This window comes from Mustela nivalis (assembly GCF_964662115.1).
Source record: "Mustela nivalis genome assembly, chromosome: 2".
Classification (NCBI taxonomy): Eukaryota; Metazoa; Chordata; class Mammalia; order Carnivora; family Mustelidae; genus Mustela; species Mustela nivalis.
The window spans coordinates 153541720-153564831 of record NC_139021.1 but is presented as its reverse complement, the minus strand read 5'-3'; the positions used below and the strand labels follow the sequence as shown (position 1 = coordinate 153564831).

The 23112-nt window shown below is 36.8% G+C and overlaps 1 protein-coding gene across 6 annotated transcripts in view; it reads right to left on the bottom strand.

The window, feature by feature from the left end:
* Positions 1 to 23112, bottom strand: part of EXOC6 (exocyst complex component 6) — a gene marked incomplete at its 5' end in the record, with an annotated part of 248619 nt that overhangs the window by 32457 nt on the left and 193050 nt on the right. For all 6 annotated transcript variants that reach the window (XR_014309260.1, XR_014309261.1, XR_014309262.1 and 3 more), the window contains one exon: positions 7673 to 7746. Coding sequence is in view for 3 of the 6 variants with exons in the window: in XM_082721939.1 (XP_082578065.1) it covers positions 7673 to 7746 (74 nt within the window). The remainder of the gene's footprint in view (positions 1 to 7672; positions 7747 to 23112) is intronic.

Below are 23112 nucleotides of genomic sequence, written 5' to 3'. Positions count from 1 at the left end.
AGCCCGATGCGAGGATCTATCCCAGGACCCTGGGACCATGACCCAAGCTGAAGGCAAAGGCCTAACCCACTGAGCCACCCAGGTGCCCCAGGGATTCAATTTGTAAGTCAAATAAAAAAGTGCAGATTAAAACCACAATATAAAACTATTGTATACCCACTGGAAGGGCTAAAAAGGAAGAGACAGATAATACCATGAGATGACAAGGATGTAGAGCAACAAGAATTCTACATGGCTGGCTGAAGTATAAACTTGTACTCTCCTTGTGGAAAACTGCTTCATAGTATCTATTATAACTGATCATGTGCATACCCCCTGACTTAGCAATTCCACTCCTAGGTAGACACCTAAATAGAAGTGTGTGCATATGTTCACCAAAAGACATGCAAACAAATGTTCGTGTTAGCACAATTTGTAACAGTAAAATTGGAATAAACTCATATGTCTTATCAATAGAATGTATAAAATATGGTATATTTGTATAATGCAGACTATACAGCAAAGGGAATGAAGGAACCACAACTATGTATAACAACATGGATAAATTTCACAAACATATTGAGCTAAAGAAGGTAGAACCTTCTTCATAAAAATTAATACAACATGGGGTGCCTGAATGGCTCAGTCAGCAAGCATCTGCGTTGGGCTCAAGTCATGATCCCAGCATCCTGGGATCGAGCCCCCCATCGGGCTCCCTGATCAGCAAGAGCCCTGCTTCTGCCTCTCCCACTCCCCCTTCTTGTGTTCCCTCTCTCGCTGTTCCGCTCTGTCAAATAAATAAGTAAAATCTTAAAAAAAAATTAATACCACATGATTTCATGTATACAAAGTTTAAAATCTGGCTGAATTTATCTGTGGTATTAGAGGTTGTGACAGTGGTTATCTTTTGAGAGGGAGAAGGGTAATGGCTGAAAGAACAGTAAGGGGTAGGATCTCTTTTGAGGTACTTACTGGTCAAGTTTTCTTTCTTGATTTGGGTATTACAGAGATGAATTCATGCTATGAAAACCAGCAACCGTACAGCTAAGAATTGCCTGAATGTATGTTATACTTCAACAAAGCACCTATTTGAAAAGTGCTATAAGATGCAAATATATTTTGCACAATTCAAATTCTCTACACATAGTTCAGAGGAATGATCATTCCTCTTTCTCCTAGTTTGTCCAAAATCAAATACTTGAAAACAAGATCTGGGGCACTGGGCTGGCTCAGTCGGTAGAACATGTGACTCTTGATCTCAAGGTCATGAGTTTAAGCCCCACATGGGCATAATGCCTACTTAAAAAAAAAAAAAAAAAGAAAGGAAGGAAGGAAGGAAAGGAAGAAAGGATGGAAGAAAGAAAGAATAAGATTTTAAGATTTTATTTATTTATTTGACAGAGAGAGATCACAAGCAGGCAGAGGCAGGCAGAGAGAGTGGGGCAAGCAGTCTCCCTGCTGAGCAGAGCGCCCGATGTGGAGGCTCAATCCTAGGACCCTGAGCCACCCAGGCATCCCTATTCCCAGGTTTTTAAAAGGCTCTTCTCCTATGACAAGGTATCTGATCCATCACTAGAATTGGAATTCTGTGCTCTGTAATTGTGTCTAAATCACCATGTAATACTCAAGGCACAGTCTTAATAGCCCCAAAACAAAGTGTCTAACCTAAATATCACCCTTACACAAATGCAGTCTAAGAATTCCCAGAAAATTGTTGGTTTATTTGGAGGTTAACTAAAACTACCAGATCTTTTTCATATTGTAAGTCAGATTTCCTACATCTTATATTTTTTTTAATTAAATTAAAAAATATTAAATACAGGGGGTACCTGCATGGCTCAGTTGGAAGAGCATGTAACTCCTGAGTCTGAGCCCCATGTTGGGTGTAGAAATTACTCACAAAAAAAGGTTAAAAAATTAAATATAACATTTAATATTTTCCTTGCTAAACTAACTTTGTTGGCTTTCACTTATCACTAACAGCATGTTGATTCTATAGGCAATTCTCTTAGCTTTGTCATTTATACATATAATTCACATTTCTTCTAGGTATTTATTATCCAAGTCATTATTTTCAAAGTATGCTGATTCCAGACTATATAAGATAGACATCTAGAAGATGATGCCAGAGTCTTGAAGCATTTCCCAAAGTATGTTTCATGTAATATATCCCAGAATGAGTGAGGGATCATCACATAATCGTGATGAGTTTGGGAAATGCTAGATCACCAAAGAATTTCTCAGTCCTTGCAATTCTAATGCACATGGTTTAAGTCTCTAAGAGGGAATTAGAGTATAAAGTGTTTCTCAAACCTGTCTGACTTAGAAAAAACTTTAAAGAAATCTTTTCTCATCTTGAGAAATGACTGTTCCTGGAAAGACACTTTGAGAAATACTGCTCTGGGGTGATAATGATACAACAGCCAACTTCTGTGGGCAAAGGGTTTTTTATTCTCTTTTTTAAAGTAGACTCCTTGCCCAATGTGGGGCTTGAACTTATGACTCTGATATCAAGACTTACATGCTCTACCAATTCAGCCAGTCAGGTGCCCCAAGAGACTGTTTTATAGCCTCAAATCCATCTAACTGCATTATGATCCAATCTACCTAAACTTCTTGATATTGCCAAAAGATTATCAAGGTATTGTCAAATGTAGCAACAATACATCTTACCAGTCTAACTTATCACAAAGTGAAACAGAATGAGGTAAAGAGGCTTTAGTATTAGGATTAGTAAGCTAAGGATGTTCAACTTACTGTGAGAATTATGTTCAGTAAGAAGCTATAAAGGTAAGATATATTTTTTAAGGTTTCCCATAAAATTGGCTTTATCTTAAAAATTTTGGTGATTAAAACTAATCTTCAGTTATACAAAAACTAAAATTTGGTTATATGGGACATCTCATTTTCTAGTGCTATTTAGTGAAATATTTCTGTGTATTAAGAATGAGTTATATGGGTGCCTGGGTGACTCAGGTGGTTAAGCATCTGTCTTCAGCTCAGGTCATGATCCAGGGGTCCTAGGATTAAGCCCCATATCAGGCTCCCTGCTCAGTGGGGAGCCTGCTTCTCCCTCTCCCTCCCCCGACCTGTGTTCTAATAAATAAGCAAAATCTTAAAAAAAAAAAAAAAAGAAAGAAAAGAAAAAGAAAAAAGAATGAGTTATAGGGGCACCAGGCTGGCATGTGACTCTTGATCTTGGGGTCATGAGTTCAAGCCCCATGTTGGGTGTAAGCTTACTTTAAAAAAATGAGTCATAAAAAATTATCACTCAATTCTGTATACTGTATAAAGAGTATTAAAATAAAAATAGTTTGATATATTTATGATTTTCATAACTTGTCAAAAGAATTTTACATATTCATCTGAAATCCATTTGAAAGATTACATTTAACAAAATAGTCTTTGTAAAAGAAAATAGACACATATAAGTATAACATGGTCCTTCTTTCAGGGAATTAATTTCAGAACTAGGGGTAAGAGGGTGATAGGGTATACTTATAAAAAAAGTTTACACATACAAATCATATTAAAACAGCACACTTAAAATTGAGACAGTATATTCATATGAGGCAGTACCAGCACCACTAGTCCTCTGCATTGTCTATGGGGTAGTAGACCTTACAATGTTGTTGAGATAACTGGCTTCCATTAGCAAGCATGTGATTGGCAGGATGATAAAGTCTTTTTCACTAACAGGTCAGCTATTTCCTTTTCTTTAAAAGAGGGCAATTCTGATGATCCATCTTTTAGCTACAGTCTCTCATTGAATCCCAATTCTCTTGCCTTCAGCTTTGATATGGTTCTAACTTTCCTCTTGTATCAGCTCATACTTGTCATCAACTCCTCTATTCAGAACAGCAAATATCAGGAGTTTGACCTCAGGGCAAAGTCCGGGTGGGCAGGTAAAATTTGACCACTGGACCTACTTCCTAATCTTTCATACCCAGCAATTCATGAAGCAGTATCAAATTCAAACTAAAAAACAGAAGCATGACCCCTTATAAGTACTATGAAAAGGGCTCTTTTGCCTTTCTAAGTATACTTGAAAAGAACTGTCAGCCACCCTATTAAGACAGAAATGGATCACAGACTAGAAAAAAAAGAGGGAAAAGTGCAGAAACCCAACTGAAATGTAAATAAAAAAGTGTTAGCACTCTCTTTATGTTTGGTGATACAGTACTTGATATAAAAATATTAAAATAATAGTCTATGAAAGGTTTTTATGAAGTCAGGAACATTAAAACACTACTGAAACTTGAAAGGCATCTTTAAATAACACTGACATCTGATACAAAAAACTTCTATCACCACATATGAGACTTTAAAGACTAATTTTATTTTCAGTCAATTCCCATACTTGGCATTTCACCACTTAACTGTTTATAAACTAATTTGAGAAACAAATGTATGTGAAAATAATTATCTTTGTCAAGTTATTAAATCCAAGCCTCTAAAATCATAAAAATCAAGTATATCTCAGTGGTCCAGCAGCTAAAAACAAGAATTAGTTGCATCTTCTTGTTTCAGAATGCCAAGTGTACAAAAATAGAATCTGATTAAATTTTAACAATATTTAGGAAAAATTATTTTAAGCCTCTCTTTCAAACTAGAATAATTAATATATTAAAAATTAGCTCATTAAAATTTATCCATTAGTAACTTGTACTGAATACTAAAACTGTGTTTTTTATTAAATAGGTATTTCTACATAAATCTTTAAGAGTTTTACATGTGTCAGAATAGATTTCAGAATTCTAAATGTTTCTAACAGATTTTTTTGTATTCACTTAAAAGTTTCTTTAAAAAATTATGCCAATGAGGAAAAGCCAACCAAGACTTAATGCCTGTAAGAGCACATACTGAAGAGGAAAAGCCAACCAAGACTTAATGCCTGTAAGAGCACATACTAAAAAGTAAATTCAACCAAAAAGACTTGAGATATTTACTAATATTTGTTGGTGTGCCTTAATACCAGTTCCTAGTGAGGAAATGCTTTACATATGCTTGTAAAGAGGCATTTTTTGGTGTCAAATGATGATTGTCTTTGAAGGAAGAAAGTACTTGCGATCAGTTTTAATCTGCATTGAGCCAACCATCTATTTAAACGAACAAATCAAAGAACAGAATCTTTACCCACAGTTTCAAATGTGGTTCTATTCACAATCCTACAATGTGATCACAAACTATTTAAAACCATATAAATTCACACAATTTATATAAAACATAATAAATTTCAAGTTTTCTGTGAAGAGATTATTTATATATAATAGAATACGAATAAGAAAATGAACAGAATACGAAAAGAAAAGGAATAAGAAAAAATATGGGGGAGATGGAAAAAGGGTAGGAAGTTTTTCAAAGACTAGTAAAATGATAAAAATAGATTTAAAAATTATCCTAATATCCTATTATGTATAATAGGAGATACCCTCAAATTACATACACTTTGGTTTAGAGAACGTACTCATGCTCTTATAACAGGGAAACCTACCCCAGTCAGTGGCTATAACCCAACTGAGAAATGAACATACAACTAAGCTTATTTCCAGTCTGCTAAAGAACTCCATTTGCTGTATTAGATAATCTTTTTCAGGGCAGTAAGATTGCAACAGAGAGAAATCCTAAAGCAAATAGATCTACCTTCTATAGAAAGAATATCTTTGGGTAAACTGGAATAAAAGTTCAGAGTCCACCTTCTAAATTTTTACTATCTTCTCCAACTTAGTAATGGTAATCATTCTCAGATCTAGGTCATCCATAACATTGTTTCTGGTTTGGCATAATACATGAGCACTGATTTCAAACAGAAATAAATATTAATATATCTTATATGTTCAGTGCTTTACAAATAAAAAACTGGGAAGTAGGACTACTTTTTTGTTTCCTTCTAAACCTGACTTGAAGATATACCATTTATATCCATATGACTCACTGTCCTGTAAGTATTCCTGCAGAGTTCATGGGAGTTTTGTATCTTTAGAAGAGTTTTAAGCTCCCCAAGAACAAAACTCTCTTTTACATTACTTTTGTGTCTATTTCAACTATATCAGCCCTCTCTAAATAATCAGTACATAGTAGTTCATACATATTTATAGAACACTGGTTTGGAATTAAAGCAAAAACAGCTGTATTCTCAAACACTTACTAAAATCAGAACTCCTTCATTACTCAAACCGGGCCTGCCACAAACATCACTGTGGTAGTCTATTTATTTACATCAATGGTGAAGCCCAATCTTAGTCATCTCTATCCCCAAAGGGGATGGGACCATTAATAGACTGATATCACAATGGCATTGCTGTTGCTGTTGTTGTTTTAAGCTTTTATTTTTAAGTAATCTCTACACACCCAACGTGGGGCTTGAACTCACAACCTGGAAATCAAGAGTCAAATGTTCCACAGAATGAATCAGCCAGGTACTCCCACATTGGCTTTGTTCTAATTCCATTTCCATTTGGTTCTTCTTGCCAAGGGCAGTAGCCACCTTGTTGTCAAGTCTAAATCCCTGAGCCCTCTACCTTGGATCTTCCCCTCCTCCATACCCTTGTACCTCCCAGCTCTATTAAGCTCCTTAATCCTAGAATTAAGAGAGAAAAAGGAGGAGGATGAAAGAGGCAGAATACGAATAAGAAAAAAACATGGGGGAGATGGAAAAAGGGTAGAAAGTTTTTCAAAGACTAGTAAAATGATAAAAAAAGATTTTAAAATTATCCTATTTGTTACTCTACTTAGAGTTACATGACCAGAAAAGAATTATGTAAATTTATAATTACCTTTCTAAAAGTAGTTTTGGGGGCACTTGGGTGGCTCAGTCGGTTTAGCATCTGTCTTTGGCTCAGGTCATGATCCCAGGATCCTGAGATGGAGCCCTGCATGGAGCTCCCTAAGCTCATCGGAGAGCATGCTTCTCCCTCTCCCACTCCCCCTGCTTCTGTTCCCTCTCTCACCGTCTCTCTCTGTCAAATAAATAAATAAAATCTTTAAAAAATAATTATTATTTTTTAAAAAGTAATTTTGTCCTTTTTTGTGGAGGCATTCAGAAAATTTTTAAAGATTTTATGTATTTATTTTACATAGAGAGAGAGAGTACACGAGCACACAAGCAGGGAGAATGGCAGACAGAGGGAGAGGGAGAAGCAAGATCCCTTCTGAGCAAGGAGCCCAATGTGGGGCTCAATCCCAGGACCCTGGGATCATGACCAGATCTGAAGGCAGACCTCCACCCAACTGAGCCACCAAAGAGCCCCCAGAAAATTTACTGAAAAAAAGCATTCTTTACCACAGTTTTAAGCAAGAGGTTACTTTCTAGGTTGTAATAATTTACATTTAACTTGAGTCCTGACACTATTTATACCACCAATTTTCATAATAGGACCATGAAATCATTAAGAAATAACTCAAACTTCAAGTGTCATTAAACCAAAGTATGAAGTTATTTAGGCATGAGCTTAGCAGGTAATGAATAAATTAAATATTCACCAATAAAATTGTTCCATGACATTGAAACACCAAATAGATATACCAGTTCAGAGAGAAGGGCCAAACATATAGTTATAAAAGAAGCACTTCCACAAAGAAAGATTGTTTCAAGGTGAACAAGCATTCCCATAGCACTAAAAAAAAAAAAAAAAAAAAAAAAAGGCAACGGTAGAAAGCAAAAAAAAATGAGATCTACATTATTATATCTTACTTGTCTGAGGTCAATGAATGCTAGCTGCAGGGTATCCCCTTGGAATCCTGGCACAGGCTCAGAGCTGGCAAACACTATTAAAAAAAAAAAAAAACAACACCACAAGAATAAAAACAAGATTGCAAAATATACAAGGATTTAACCACTAAATTAATTTCTACTCATTACAAATATATTGTAATATTTACATGTAACCATTTCAAATGAAGACTATTTATGACCTTCAATTTTCACTACTGAGAATGTTCTCCACACCCATTACCACAAGTATTTTAATAATTTTAAACTTCTAATCTACCATTTAATCACTGTAATCCTTAATTACAATAAATTTAGAATGGTTATCCCACATAAAGTTCAAGAGTAGTAATATACTTCAATCAAGAAAAGTTTTCTGACTCTATTTAGCCTTAGGTGAATGATTATAGAAGCATTTTGAAACTATACCAATTCCATGGCTGTCAACATATTTCAAAATTTCTCCTTTGTTACAGAACATGCTTATAAAAATCCTACCTCTAGCTAAAAGCAATAATGGCCAGACACATAAAAAGTCAGTTTTACATGCAGACAACGGGTAAAGTGTTCTAAGTAGCAATGTGAGGATGGTGCAGGAATGTCTGTTCATGTCTTCTAGTAATTTTTTTTCCCCATAAAGGAATCTCACCTCTTTAAAAACTAAAGAAATATTTAAGACAAGGTTGAAAAATATTTCAAAAGATTTTTTTCTTTTCTTTACTTTTTTAAAAGATTATTTATTTTAGAGAGAGGGGAAGAAGCAGAGGAATAGGGAGAGAGAAACTCTAAGCAGACTCCATGCTAAGCACAAAGCTGGACTCGGGGATGGATCTCACAACCGGGAGCTCACAACCTGAGTGGAAAGGAAGAGTCAGAGGCTTAACCAACTGTGCCACACCAGGTGCCCCTCGAAAGACTTTTTCCTATGATTTTCTTGTACTTAAAAATTTATAATACTAGTAACATAGCTTGTTTAGTTAAGTTGAGGGATGATTCCAATAGGAATTATTTTGAAGACAAAAGACTTTTGAGTCGTAAAAAGGACCTATCACTCTATACGAGAACACCTCTATACGAGGTATAGAGCATTCTATGTTCTCCCTCAAAACATTACAGATTTTCCATTTATAAATTTATCTAAGCCAGTATTTTAAAAGCCATTTAAATTTGCACCCTATATATACAGCTCTCAGAATAACAAAAATAACTCTTAGTTTAGTGCATTATGTGTGAAATATTGACTAGAAAGGCTCAGAATAATATATTTAATTTTAAATATATGAAAGTCTAGCATAGCTTAATTTAGCTGGTATTTTTAGGAAATAAAGATGTCAAAAGTTTTTGTTATTGTTTTAAAGTTTTATTTATTTATTTGACAGAGAGAGATCACAAGTAGGCACAGAGAGAGAGAGAGGAGGAAGCAGGCTCCCTGCTGAGCAGAGAGCCTGATGCGGGACTCCATCCCCAGGACCCTGAGATCGATCATGACCTGAGCTGAAGGCAGAGGCTTAACCCACTGAGCCACCTAGGCACCCAAAGTTTTTCTTGTTTTAATATAATGTTAATTTTTTAAACTTAAGCATTTTTTATGGAATTTTAAACTGTGACATAATACTTCCTTTTTAAAAAACTTTTTTTGAGTATTCTAAATATTATTTAAATGTTTCTTAATTCTCTGGATTACTGTTAAGAATGCTTTTAATTCCATACAATAAATTCTGAGGACTGCCATGTTATTAACGTCCCCCTTTAATCTATGCTGGGGTGCCTGGGTGGCTCAGTGGATTAAGCCACTGCCTTCAGCTCAGGTCATGATCTCAGGGTCCTGGGATCGAGTCCCGCATCGGGCTCTCTGCTCAGCAGGGAGCCTGCTTAGGGCCCCTCTCTCTGCCTGCCTCTCTGTCTGTCAAACAAATAATAAATAAAATCTTAAAAAAAAAAAAAAAGAATGCTATGCTGTTTGAGTTCTTATGTCTAGCTCTTATAATTTTTTTCTCTCTTGCAGTTTTAACATAAATTCTTACTCTCTGTTCTCATTCATCTTATTAATATGCTGCCTTTAATAGTTTTTTTTAATAGTCTTTTAAAAAATTATTTACTTATTTATTTGACAGAGAGAGACACAGTGAGAGAGGGAATACAAGCCAGGGGAGAAGCAGGCTTCCTGCTGAGCAGGGAACCCAATGCAGGGTTCAATCCCAGGACCCAACATCATGCTGCGAGCTGAAGGTAGACTCTTAACAACTGGGCCACCCAGGTGCCCCTGCCTTTAATAGTCCTGAGCTGGTCAGTCAGCTAATTGACTATTAGAATTGTGTCTAAAATAAGAGCAAATACAGCCTGAGCAAGGGACTCTTCCACAAATAAGATGAATGGATTCTATATATGCTTTTGAGTATATGTGCTTTTCAAGTTGAAATAACCTTTCTATTAGTCAGAGGTACACCATTTTTTCCCCTTTACTTCTTCATTCTCTGCTATGTACTATGTACATAGTTATGGTCATGAGATACATGACCACATGCACTTTTCTCAGGCCCTCTTTTCCAGAAAACTAAGTTTATTGAGCAAATCTAGCCTGCTTTTCATTAGTTAGTATAATTCACTCACATCATTATCTTTTCATACAATGAAAAGTGGCATTCTTTCATACTGTGGTGATCCCATCATGTCCCATGGTTAGGGTTAGAGTGACCCCCTAACCATGTCCCAAATAACTGAGTTGTCTTTCTCTAGTACCAACAGGTCTTAATTAAAAAATAATAAGCAAAACTACAATTACCTATTAAAAGTAAAGGTATTTTTTAATTTAAAAAGTAGTTTTCTTAACATTACCTAGCATGCTGGCTTTCTTGGCCCCAGTCTCAGGCTACTGTTCCCAAGCAACAGTTAACTATGAATCCCTAGTGGTCTCTAATCAAGACTGTAAATGTTGGCTCAGCTTCTACCACCTCAACATATACATATACACATACATACACAGAAAATAAATACTTCCAGGGTGCCTGGATGGCTCAGTGGGTTGGGCCTCTGCCTTCAGCCCAGGTCATGATCTCCGGGTCCTGGGACTGAGCCCCGCATCGGGCTCTCTGCTCAGTGGGGAGCCTGCTTCCCTCTCTCTCTCTGCCTGCCTCTCTGCCTACTTGTGATCTCTGTGTGTCAAATAAATAAATACATAAATAAAATCTTAAAAAAAAAAGAAAAGAAATACTTCCTCTAACACAGCGAGACTTACTTTATATATCAGGCATAAAAAACAAGTTCAATTTTGATTACATTTAGAATCATTATCTACTTTATCTCCCAGAATTTTTCTGCACTGAAAATAATCTGTCGTTTTCTTTTCTCGTAGCTCCTGTTTAAGGCACTATAGTTTAAGCTCCATTACTTGGCATTAAGCCAGAGTTTAGTGTCAAAATTATAATAGTCCCACAAATTTATATACCACTTTATAGTTTACAAAGCAGTTTCTCACACACCACCTACTTTGATCATCACGATTTATTTTAGTAACAGGACATGCAGACAATGGAGCATAAAATCTTAGCAGCTGAAAGAGACACTCCCTTTGAAAAACCTCCACCAGGGGCACCTGGGTGGCTCAGTGGGTTAAGCCGCTGCCTTTGGCTCAGGTCATGGTCTCAGGGTCCTGGGATCGAGTCCTGCATCGGGCTCTCTGCTCAGCAGGGAGCCCGCTTCCCTCTCTCTCTCTCTGCCTGCCTCTCCATCTACTTGTGATTTCTCTCTGTCAAATAAATAAATAAAATCTTTAAAAAAAAAAACCAAAAAAACAAAAAACCTCCACCAGACCCCTGAAGGCTTGGCGTGAAAATCCCTTAGTCCTTCATTTTACAAATTAGGAAAAGTAAAAGTAAAATGACTTGCCCAGGATCATATAGCTAATTCAGGTCTCCTAGCATTCAATCCATTGATCCAGAATCTGCATTAGTATTTACCTTTCACCTTTTATCCTATCTCTCACAAGAAACTAACCAATATGGAAGTGCAACTCTCTAGTTCATAGCACTTGGGGCTTTTTCTGTCTTTAAACCCCAAATTCCGCCAATCCTGTTGTTTCTATCTTCTGAAATATCTTCAGCCTGAATTTGTCTCTATCTTGGTTCAAGCTATTCTCATTTCTTGTTTGGATGCTAACACACACTTCTATCTGGTCTCCCTGCTACCTTTCCATCCACTACTCCTACGGTGATTTATCTAAGGTATCACTGTAATTTGTGCCACATCATAGTTCAACGTCTTTCACTGGTTCCCCATCATCTTCATGATAAAGCAAGACAAATAAGGTCTCTCTGTCTATCTCTCTAGTCTCATCTCTTACCCCTTCCCTAGAGGCACCTTAAACTCTTTCCACGCCAAACTACCTGCACTTCCTTGCATACACCACAGTCTCTTTGCACAGTATCTGTGATCCTTCTGCCTGGGGCAGCCTTTCTCTGCTTCTTTTCTATCAGATAACTCTTACTCATCCTTCCATTCAATCATCACTTTCAGAGGAAGATTTCCATTATCTTGTATGCTGGGTTAGTCTTCCTCTGTGTTCTCACTACAATTTCCTGTGCACAGGCTAACTACATCACCCATTTTGCTATCTTAAAATTGTTTACCTGTCTGGGTCTTCCCACCTGAACATGAACTCCCTGAGGGTAGAGAATATATTTCCATTTCTACATCCCTATAACCTAGCACAATGCCTGGCATATAATGAGTAGTCAACAAAAGCTTCTTAAATGAATTAAGGAAATAAACAAATGAACAGATAAATTCTAAAGGAATGCTATCGAGTCCTGGTAATTGATATATAATATAACTTGCTGATTAGATCATGAATGGAGCTGTCCAAAAGAACTTAATGTAATAATGGAAATGTTCTCTATCTGCACTGAATTTTTAAGTTAAATTTAATAGCCACATGTGGCTAATGCACTGTAAAGTTGTAACATTCTGTGTATATATATTGCATTTATTTCAAAATAGTTGAGGATGGCTGAGAATATCCCTAATGTTTTTATCAATTAAAACTAAATTGTGAGTTCTTCCACTAAACAAGAAGCTGTGAGAAGTAGAGATCACATCTTTTTATCTTTATATAATCCATGTCTGGTGTATAGGAAATATTCAGTAAATGTGTTGAACGAATGAATATAATACATATAACTCATTTCTATTAATATTGTCTAATGGTCCCAATAATTCTGGAGCTAGATTTCAACCTTTGAAGTTTTAAATAACTGAATACTAATGTTTGGGATCCCTGTAAGTATGCCCTCAGATTCTCTCTTGGCTCTTCCAGATCCTTATTTTATATATGATTTGTCATAGTCAGGAGTTTCTACGTTCTTTTCCCTTAGGTCATCTTTTTTTTTTTTTTTTTAAGATTTTATTTATTTATTGGAGACAGCAAGAGCGCATATGAGCAGTGAAGGGTGGGCAGAGGAAGAGGGAGAAACAGATTCTCTGCTGAGCGGGGAGCCTGACTCTGGGCTTTCTCCCATAACCCTGAGATTAAGACCTAAGCTGAAGGCAGACACTTAACTGACTGAGTCACCCAGGCACCCCTCTTAGGTCATCTTTTTATTATTTTTATTTAATAATGCCTACTTTCTTGTTAGGATATCTGTGTCTGGGTCATTTAGCCATGCCATGAAGGATATGAAGGATATTTTTAAAAAACATACATTGATCTTGGTCTTCCCATAAGATATTTAAAAATAATTTCCAGGAGGAAAAAGTAGTTTCCAGGCTTTCTAAAGTTTCTTTAAAAAAATATTTTATTTTTAAATAATCTCTACACTCACCATGGGGCTCAACGTTACAACCCAGAGTTGAAGAGTTGCATGCTCTACTGACTGAGCCAGCCAGGTGCCCCTAAAGTTAGTTGTTAAATAAAGTTATTCTAAATCTTTGGGTTTTTTTTTTCTCTTAATGATCCATTTTTTTTAACCACTTCTTTTTTGAAAACAGTATGATTTCATGACATACTTATTTCCTCGTATTTTCTGCTAGAATATGGAACCTTATAATAATCAATAACCCAAAGTTTAAAAATATCCTTAAAGAAAGGCTAGAAATGGAGATCTGATCTTACTGAGAAGGTCATTTATAACAACAGAATAAAACTTTGCTGTATCAGCCTAACTGGGAAGGAGACAAGTCTGAATTAATTTAGAAGAAACTGAAAGTGAAAAATAATACATGCTATGTAAATTGTGATTATAATGACAAAAATGTCTTCCAAATTGGCCATCTCTGAAATTTTAAGAGAATAAAGAATATCTGTAGGCAAAAACATGAGTTATTTGTATATATAACAAAAAAATTTCATTCTTCAGATCACATATAGATGTATAGGGTTTGGTATGGGGGTACAAAAACTGCTAAGAACTCAGGCTGTGAGGGAAGTCTCAGTCAACTGAACATCTGACACTTGATTTGGGCTCTGGTCATGATCTCAGGTTCTGGGATCCAGACCAGGATCAAGAGTTCCTGCTCAGTGGGGAGCCTGTTTCAGGATACTCTCTCCCTCTGCCGCTTTGGGCTCATGCTCTCTCTAAAATAAATAAATCTTTTTTTTTTTTTTAAAGATTCCATTTATTTATTAGACAGAGAGAGACCATAAGTAGGCAGAGAGGCAGGCAGAGAGAGACGGAGAAGCAGACTCCCTGCTGAGCAGAGAGCCCGATGCGGGGCTCGATCCCAGGACCCTGGGATCATGACCTGAGCTGAAGGCAGAGGCTCAACCCACTGAGCCACGCAGGCGCCCCTAAAATAAATAAATCTTAAAAAAAAAAACTCCGTCAGGCTGTAAGTATTTATTCTGGCATAAAAATAATCTTCCCTGAAATTAAATGCAGAAGGTATGAGTCCTTAAACAATCTTGTCCTAGGCAGATAGTTATTTTTACTGTAAGGCAGAGAATGTGCATTATTTGGAAAACATCAACAAGGATATTCAGAACTGTCCAGGATAGAGGGAAGGGGAAGATTCTAAGAGCAAACAGACCAAAAGACTGACAAATGATTGAGAGAAAGCGTGAGGAGGCTAGGCTAGTCTCAAGACTGTGTGTGGATGACAAGGCAGGGGCATTATAAAATGGAATAATTTTGTAACTAAATAAATGATTGAAAATGAATACTAGTAGTCTGCATATTGAAGAGGTTCCTTATAATTCTATTTCTTGCTAGATCTGAAGATTTAAAGTAGCTATTCAGAACACAGATTTTGGCTAGGCAAAGAAGGTATCCAGTGTGGACCGGCTCTGTCATTAGAAGGAATGACTAAGAGCACCATCTAGTGGTTTTTCTGGTGGTGAAGAATTCATGACTGGGAGTCCGGGGTCTTAAAAGTTCTTGATTCTCAGACTTTTATTGTTACAAGTGGTTGGCAGCAATGGGATGCAAGCCTCTAAGACCAAATGACCCTCTGTAGTCATCACCTCACATTTATATAAAGTCATATCTACTCATCTCTTTTTCTTGGAATATGGGCAAAGTAGGCTCAATCTGATACCATAAGTGCTATTAAAACCAGGACCAATTCAGTGAGGCAAATAGTGTAATAGTATCCAGTGTACTCTAAAATGAGACACTGAAATATTGTTCTATGGCATATATCCACATGACTTCCCCTGAATCCTTTTATTTGGAGATATAGGTCTTTCCTCAAGGTTAAAATAAGAGGCCTTGAGGTCAAAGCCATTAACACACATGCACATGCTCGTGCACACACACACACACACACAATCTATAAAAAGCCTCATCTATTTTTTTTAAGTAGGCTAAGCCTTTATCCAAAATGAAAAAGACCAAGGCCTTTATATCTAGAGATTCACTTATTCCTCAATAACTTACCATTGAAACAGAGACCAGTTCAACCTGGAGCTTTTCTAATATCTATGGATTTAAGATGTTAAACTCTTAAGAGTGGATAACCTCATTTGGATATTTTTACAGAATGTATGAAAAAGGACATTCTAGATCTATTTTGGGGTATTTCAACTCTTTCTGATTGCCTGATGCTTTGGAAATATTCTGTATTTTGTTAGTGATGTAAAGGATTTCTGAGATACCTTTATAAAAACCTTAGAATACCTTTTGATATTTTCTTCTATGCATTTGCCTTTATAAGGAATCTATACTGGGCTCCAATATATAATAGGTGTTTAATAAGGATAAAACAAAAGCACACATACAGATTTAGAACATCTGCTTCATACCAAGTGTGCCAAATGTTCTTCCAACTAAGAAGCACTTTCTCTTGAAGGTATACAAAGTCTAATATAGGATCAAAGGTTCTGTGCAGCTTTCAGGGTGGCTACCTTTGAGATTCCAAATGGATGCCTTCCTGACTTCTCCAATCAGGTAGCTCTAGCAGCACTGTGATTATATGGTCAAGTTAATCAAAAGTATCCACTTCATCATGCATAGACTCTATCTTGTATCTTCTATACAACTTTTTATCTAAATTAGATTAACTTCTTATACTTTCTCATAGTATTCTATACTTTTATAGAACTTAACAATTTACAGTCATATTTACTAGTGCAATTATTTAATGATTGTCTCCCCAGGGCTTAAACCCCAAGACTTTTGTTTTGTTTACCACTATGTTGCCTAAATACCAAACATATAGTAGATAAGAAGGAATTAATGAATGTATGATTCCAAAGCCCCACTTTTGTTTTCCTTAAATTTTATTGCCTCCCAATCTTAAACTAGAATGCATCTTGGAAATTATCAATTCCATATCCCATATTTTATAGAAAAAATTGATGCCTCTTAATTGTTGAATGGTTTCAAAGCCACTTGCCCAAAATGCAGGCAGAGCCAGGACTGGAACCATGGTCTCAACTTCCTGACATATGTTCAGACCACCGTAAGACTGATTTGAAAGAATTTTTTTAAAAGTTTACATAAGGAGGCACCTGGCTGGTTCAGTCAGTAGAGTGTGTGTTTCTTTTCTTTCTTTCTTCCCTTTTTTTTTTTTTTAAGATTTTATTTATTTGACAGACAGAGATCACAAGTAGGCAGAGAGGCAGGCAGAGAGACAGGAGGAAGCAGGCTCCCTGCCGAGCACAGAGCCCGATGCGGGGCTCGATCCTAGGACCCTGGAATCATGACCTGAGCTGAAGGCAAAGGCTTTAACCCACTGAGCCACCCAAGTGCCCCTAGAGTGTGTGTTTCTTGATCTCGGAGCTGAGTTTGAGCTGCATGCAGAGGTTACTTAAAAAATAAAATCTTTTTTTAAAAAGTTCTACATAAATTCATGTATGATTCTACATTTCTGAACTCAGACATTTTATCAAGTTTGACCTAGTATGGGTTAAAAAAGAAAACGATCCAAAGAAAAATGACCAAAGGGTATTAAAAAACAATCCCCTAAGAATATATTAAAGAAACTTTAACTCTTTAGCTCAGAACAGGTAAGAATTAAAGGGTTATTTAAACATAGTCATCAAATATGTGAAGAATTGTTTTAAAAAAATATTTTTATTTATTTATTTGACAGACAGATCACAAGTAGGCAGAGGCAGACAGAGAGAGAGGAAGGGAAGTAGGCTCCCTGCTGAGCAGAGAGCTCAATGTGGGGCTCGATCATGGGATCATGACCTGAGCCGAAGACAGAGGATCTAACCCACTGAAGCCACTCAGGCGCCCCTGTGAAGAATTTTTATAAATGATCTGTTATCTGTATCAAGATCCTAAATGGTCTTGAGTTAAAGTATGGTGTATCAGTTGGCCTTAACTTTCTGACAACAAAGGCAGAGCTCTAAGAGAGACAGATGTAAATTATAGAGACTTCCTGATTAATTTGTTCATTTTTCAACAAGTATGCTGTGAACACAGCATTCTATAAGGTGCCGTAATTACAAATTCTATGTTGGATTTAATTATCTATCCTGGATGTTAAATCTCTTCTCTCTCTCTTTGCCCCCTTTCTCCATCCTCCATCTCCTTCTCCCTCTTCTCACCTGCCCCCAATCCCGAAATCATGAGATGCATTCTCTCTCTTTCACTGTGTGATTCTAACCATCTTTTTTTTTTTTAAGATTTTATTTATTTATTTATTTATTTATTTATTTGACAGAGAGAAATCACAAGTAGACGGAGAGGCAGGCAGAGAGAGAGAGAGAGGGAAGCAGGCTCCCTGCTGAGCAGAGAGCCCGATGCGGGACTCGATCCCAGGACCCGGAGATCATGACCTGAGCCGAAGGCAGCGGCTTAACCCACTGAGCCACCCAGGCGCCCTGATTCTAACCATCTTAATCATATCAAATTGTACCTTTACTTAATAATTCTTTGTATTTTCTCCTCCCAAATGTCTGCAATCCATCCTCTTCATTACAACTGTCCAAACTCAAGTTCTTTTTATCCTTCACAAAAAAGTTCCATAGTTTCTTACCAGGTTTGCCTACTGGCAGTATCTCATTTCAGTTCAGTTTCCACATGACAGATTAACTTTCCATGACAGATTTCATCATATCATAGTCCTTATTAAAAAGCTTCAGTGGCTCTCCATTGCTTATTAAATAAAGTCCAAGCATTCAGGCATCTAACTTTTTCCAGCCATATCTTGCAATGCTTTCATCATTCATCTTGTAGTCTAGACACCTAACAAAACTGTCTGAAGAGTCCCTTAGCATTCTCTCACCATAATGTTTTTGTCTATGCCATTCCCTCTGCTCAGAATGCCCTTCCCTGCTTTTGATGAAATCTTACCTATCCTTTAAGACCCAGCTTAAACTTCACTTCTGTTATAGTCAATCTTCTCCATCCTGTGGAATGAAGAATTGCTCCCTCTCCACTACAAGTAATATGTACTTATATAAAGAATTGCTATTTAAAAAGAACCGTTATGTTCTATTATAGTTATTTACATGTCTGTCTCTTCCCAACCAGTCTATGAGATCTTTGAAGCTTGACTCATCTTGGATTTCCAGGTAATATACCAGGTAATAGATTCTCATTGGACATTTGAATAAATGAATCTTCCTATGAATCAGTTGACTTTACATGGGAAAAAAGTCAGTTGCAGACTGAAATTTTAGCTCAAGCCAATTTAACTCACAAGTATGTGTGTTACAAGGAATATTAGCAAAAATTGCTTAAAAAAAATAAAGGATCACACTGATGTATCAGTGCTAATTCTTTCACCACCAGAAAAATAAAACAAAAACTAAAAGCACATGGTTGAATGATGACAGAAGTGAAATTACTTCCATCTTCCCATCTTCCCAACTTTTGTGAGATGCCCTTTTTGTTTCTGCCTGTAGACTGACAATCTGAGGCCAGGAAATATATGTATAATGTTTTCACAAAGTAATGAGGATGGAAAAATAAATATTCTGCTTTCTGGTGAAACCCAATTAAAGGAAGATCTAACTTAGAATAAAGGCCATTCTTTTTTTTTTTTTTTTTTTTTTTAAGATTTTGTTTACTTGAGAGACAGAGAGGGGAAGGGGAGCACAAACAGGGGGAAGGGCAAAGGGAGAGAGAGAAGCAGACTCCCCGCTGAGCAGGGAGCCTCACTTGGTGCTCAGTCCCAGGACCCTGGGATCATGACCTGAGCCGAAGGCAGAAGCTTAACTGACTGAGACACCTAGGTGTCCCATATAAAGGCCATTCTTGGTGCTTATATTTCATGCCCACCTCCTATTGCTTAATTAAGCCTTTGCTGTAAGCCTTTCTTAACTTGCCCAGGATCTCTATGGTTCATGGTCTCTAATTCATGATCCCTGCTACCTGACTTCCTTGGACTCTGGATCTCTTACTAGTATAACACAGACTAGTAAGATTTTATGTTAGTTTCAAAAACCAGTCACACTCTTTTAAGTAATGATCTCTGAGTCTCTTGAAGAGAAAATAATTATTATGAGTCAATATGGGTTTATGAAGAATCATAGTAGTATCATTTCCTCCTTTTAAAGAATAGACTGATTAATAAGAAAAATCCAATGGTCATTATTACCCCGATATGCCAGGAAGGCATCTGACAAACATTTTGAGCAAAACCATGAGTTAGATTCAATTAGAGAATTATTAACTGGCTGAAAAAAAAACCATAAAATCCTGAATAATGAATCTAAGTCAATATGAAGGGAAGGTCCATATAATGTAGTACTCAAACTTCATTGTGCATGAAAATCACCTAGGGGGTCTGATGACCAGAGTTCCCAATTCAGCAGATGGAACCCAACAATTCATATTTCTAACAAGTTCCCAGGGTCCTCATCCGGGGATCAGGTTTTGAGAACCACTGATGTACTGTATCTCATGATATAGGTATAAGATTTTGTTCAACATTTTGCTAGTAACTTTGTCAAATAAATAATAAGCATGATTACAAATCTGTAGAAGGCATTAAATTTTGATATAAAAAGACCTCAATAGTTTAGTTGTGAAACTAATCTTAAAATTCGATACAGATAACTTTAAAATCCCAAAACAAAAACCAACCACACAAGTATAGGGTAAGAAAAACAGAACATAACAATCACAGTCACTCACACACACACACAAATATACAGATATACAAGTTTTAGAGAGCACAGCTTCAATGATTCCAGAGTATACTCTGGCAACCAAAAAAAGTAATATTAGTTTGGGCTTTAGTAATGAAATATAGACTGTGGATAATATATTTAACAGTCTAATGCAAATTATACTGGCTCCCCCCATACCTGGGTATCTCTGTAGTCAACTTTGGGTATCAGACATTAAACAGAAGGTAGTCAAACCAGTTTAATCAAAGAAGAGCTTCGGATCCAAAATCAAATCACATGAGAACAATAAGAGGCATTGTTGATGTCTGGCCTTCAGAAGATTTGAAAGGATATAAGAGCAGTTTTCATATAACTGACTTGTGGATGAAGATTTGCTTTTTCTCTGTATGACCCTAAGCAGAACTGCCATATACAGACTGCATCAGACTGCTTGCTACATCCCAGTGTCCAGCTAAGGAGAGGAGAGGGGAGGGGAGCAAGGAAGGGCGGACATCTAGACCACATTTCACTTGATGAACTATGTGCCTTGGAGAGGGTTGAGTCCAGCTGGAAAAAAAGTAAACTTTTTCTAATTCATATAAAACAGACAACTCTGGAGGACTTTTTCCTTTTAACAGGAATACCATTTCTAATTTGCACAAAGGCACTGGTGACTGAAGCCAAGGTAGAACTAGTTCCATTAAAAGAAGTTTAGAGAAAGTAAATTAACCTCTCTGGAAGAAAGTGATAGAGTGATACATTATATGGAAACACAGCTTCTGAAGCATAGTTAATCCCCCAAATTGGATGTTCAAGGACTACTTGGACAACTATTTGGCAGGGTTATTTAGAAAGGATTTCAAGGTAGAAGAGTATGTGTATGTTTATTACCAAGTAAGTGGTGAAACTCAATGGTCTTTTAGCTTTTAGGATTCCACATGTGAATTACCTCTCTATCTTCTCCATATCCCGGTTGATTTTTATGGTATCCAGATCCCTTCTCTTCACAAATTTATGATGCATTTTAGCTTTCCTCCTATCTAGCCAAATTACTCTTCTCCTTTCCCTGCCCCAGGATGTAGAAAGCATACATACATACTTCATTAGTACTGAAAATAAACTTCATATTTTTAAAAACTGCTTTTTGGGGCTTGGCTGGCTCAGTTGGTACAGCATGCAACTCTTGATCTCCAAGTTGTGGGTTAGAGTCCCACACTGGGTGTAGCGATTATTTAAAAATAAAATCTTAAATTTAAAAAGGGGGGGGTCTGCTTTCTTCCAGATTTTAAAAAACAAAAATACTTCTAAGGTAAGATGAAAACTTAATTATCTTAACATATTTATTAGAAAAAAAGCTAAGTTTCATTTTTTTAAAAAAAGATTTTATTTATTTATTTGACAGAGATCACAAGTAGGCAGAGAGGCAGGCAGAGAGAGGGAAGCAGGCTCCCTGCTGAGCAGAGAGTCCGATGTGGGGCTCAATCCCAGAACCCTGAGACCATGACCTGAGCCGAAGGCAGAGGCTTAACCCACTGAGCCACCCAGGCACCCCGCTAAGTTTCATTTTTAAGTGATTTATGTATCAGTCACTAAATTCATGAGTGGGGGTAGAAGGTTCTTTTGCACCAGAAAGAGAGTGGGATAAACATGGAAAATGTAATGTTGGTTTATATTTGTTCAGTGAGTGCTGAATGTATGATGCTATATTAAATAGGTAATGGTTAAGTAACACATGGTAAGTATTAAGGAGCAGAGCCAACCACAGGCATAATCTTAAAGGAAGCTGAATTATCTTATGTGGGTTGTCTTTGAGTCCTAGTCTCTCCCCCTTCCCATATCTATAGTGCCTGAACCTTGGCCCCCATCAGACTGGGGTCTACCCTTCTAGGAAATCTAAATTTCCTGAGTTTTTGCTCAGACTTAGGACCTTTCTTGGTCTCTTCCAAGAGAATAGTGCTTTTAAAAAAAAATCAGCAATTTAAAAGAAGTCTTCAGTATCTCCACCTGAAGAAGTCAACTAAAGGTAGAAACTATCCTACGGAAAGACAGAGGGGCAAAGATTTATGTATCCTTCTGTAAGTACAGCTAGACCAGTCTTTCTTTCATGGAGGCAGAAGAGAACAGAGAAAAGATCTAGATACCTAATGTTGCCTAGCCAAATAGTAATTTCCATTTTTGAACAAAAAAACATGAGAATGGGGTGCCTGGGTGGCTCAGTGGGTTAAGCCTCTGCCTTTGGCTCAGGTCATGATCTCAGGGCCCTGGGATTGAGCCCCACCTCCAGGCTCTCTGCTCAGCAGGGAGCCTGCTCCCCCACTCCCTCCCCCACCCCCCATCTGCCCACCTGCCTCTCTGCCTACTTGTGATCTCTTTCTCTGTCAAATAAATAAATAAAATCTTAAAAAAAAAAAAAAAGCATGAGACATGAGAAGACATACTCAAATGCCAATAAAGCCTTCAACTACCTAATTATTTTAAATACACTTTAAAGATGTAACAATACAAAATACTTCAAGTAATTTTTATGTTAGATGTTTGTTTACATATGTAAAGTTATACTGGAATGATCTTAAGATGACTTTTTACAGAACTTTCAGAATATCAGTTTCAAACTATTTGAGAATGGAATAACAATTATTTTGAGCTTAGAAACTTGTAGAAACAAAAATATTTCTTGATAAGTATTTAGAAAGCACAAAATAAATGCCATTTTATTTATTTATCTATTTATCTATTTATCTATCTATCTATTTATTTATTTATTTTATTTGACAGAGAGAAAGATCACAAGCAGGCAGGGAGGCAGGCAGAGAGAGGAGGAAGCAGGCTCTCCACAGAGCAGAGAGCCCGATGCGGGGCTCGATCCCGGGACACTGGGATCATGACCTGAGCCGAAGGCAGGGGCTTTAACCCACTGAGCCAC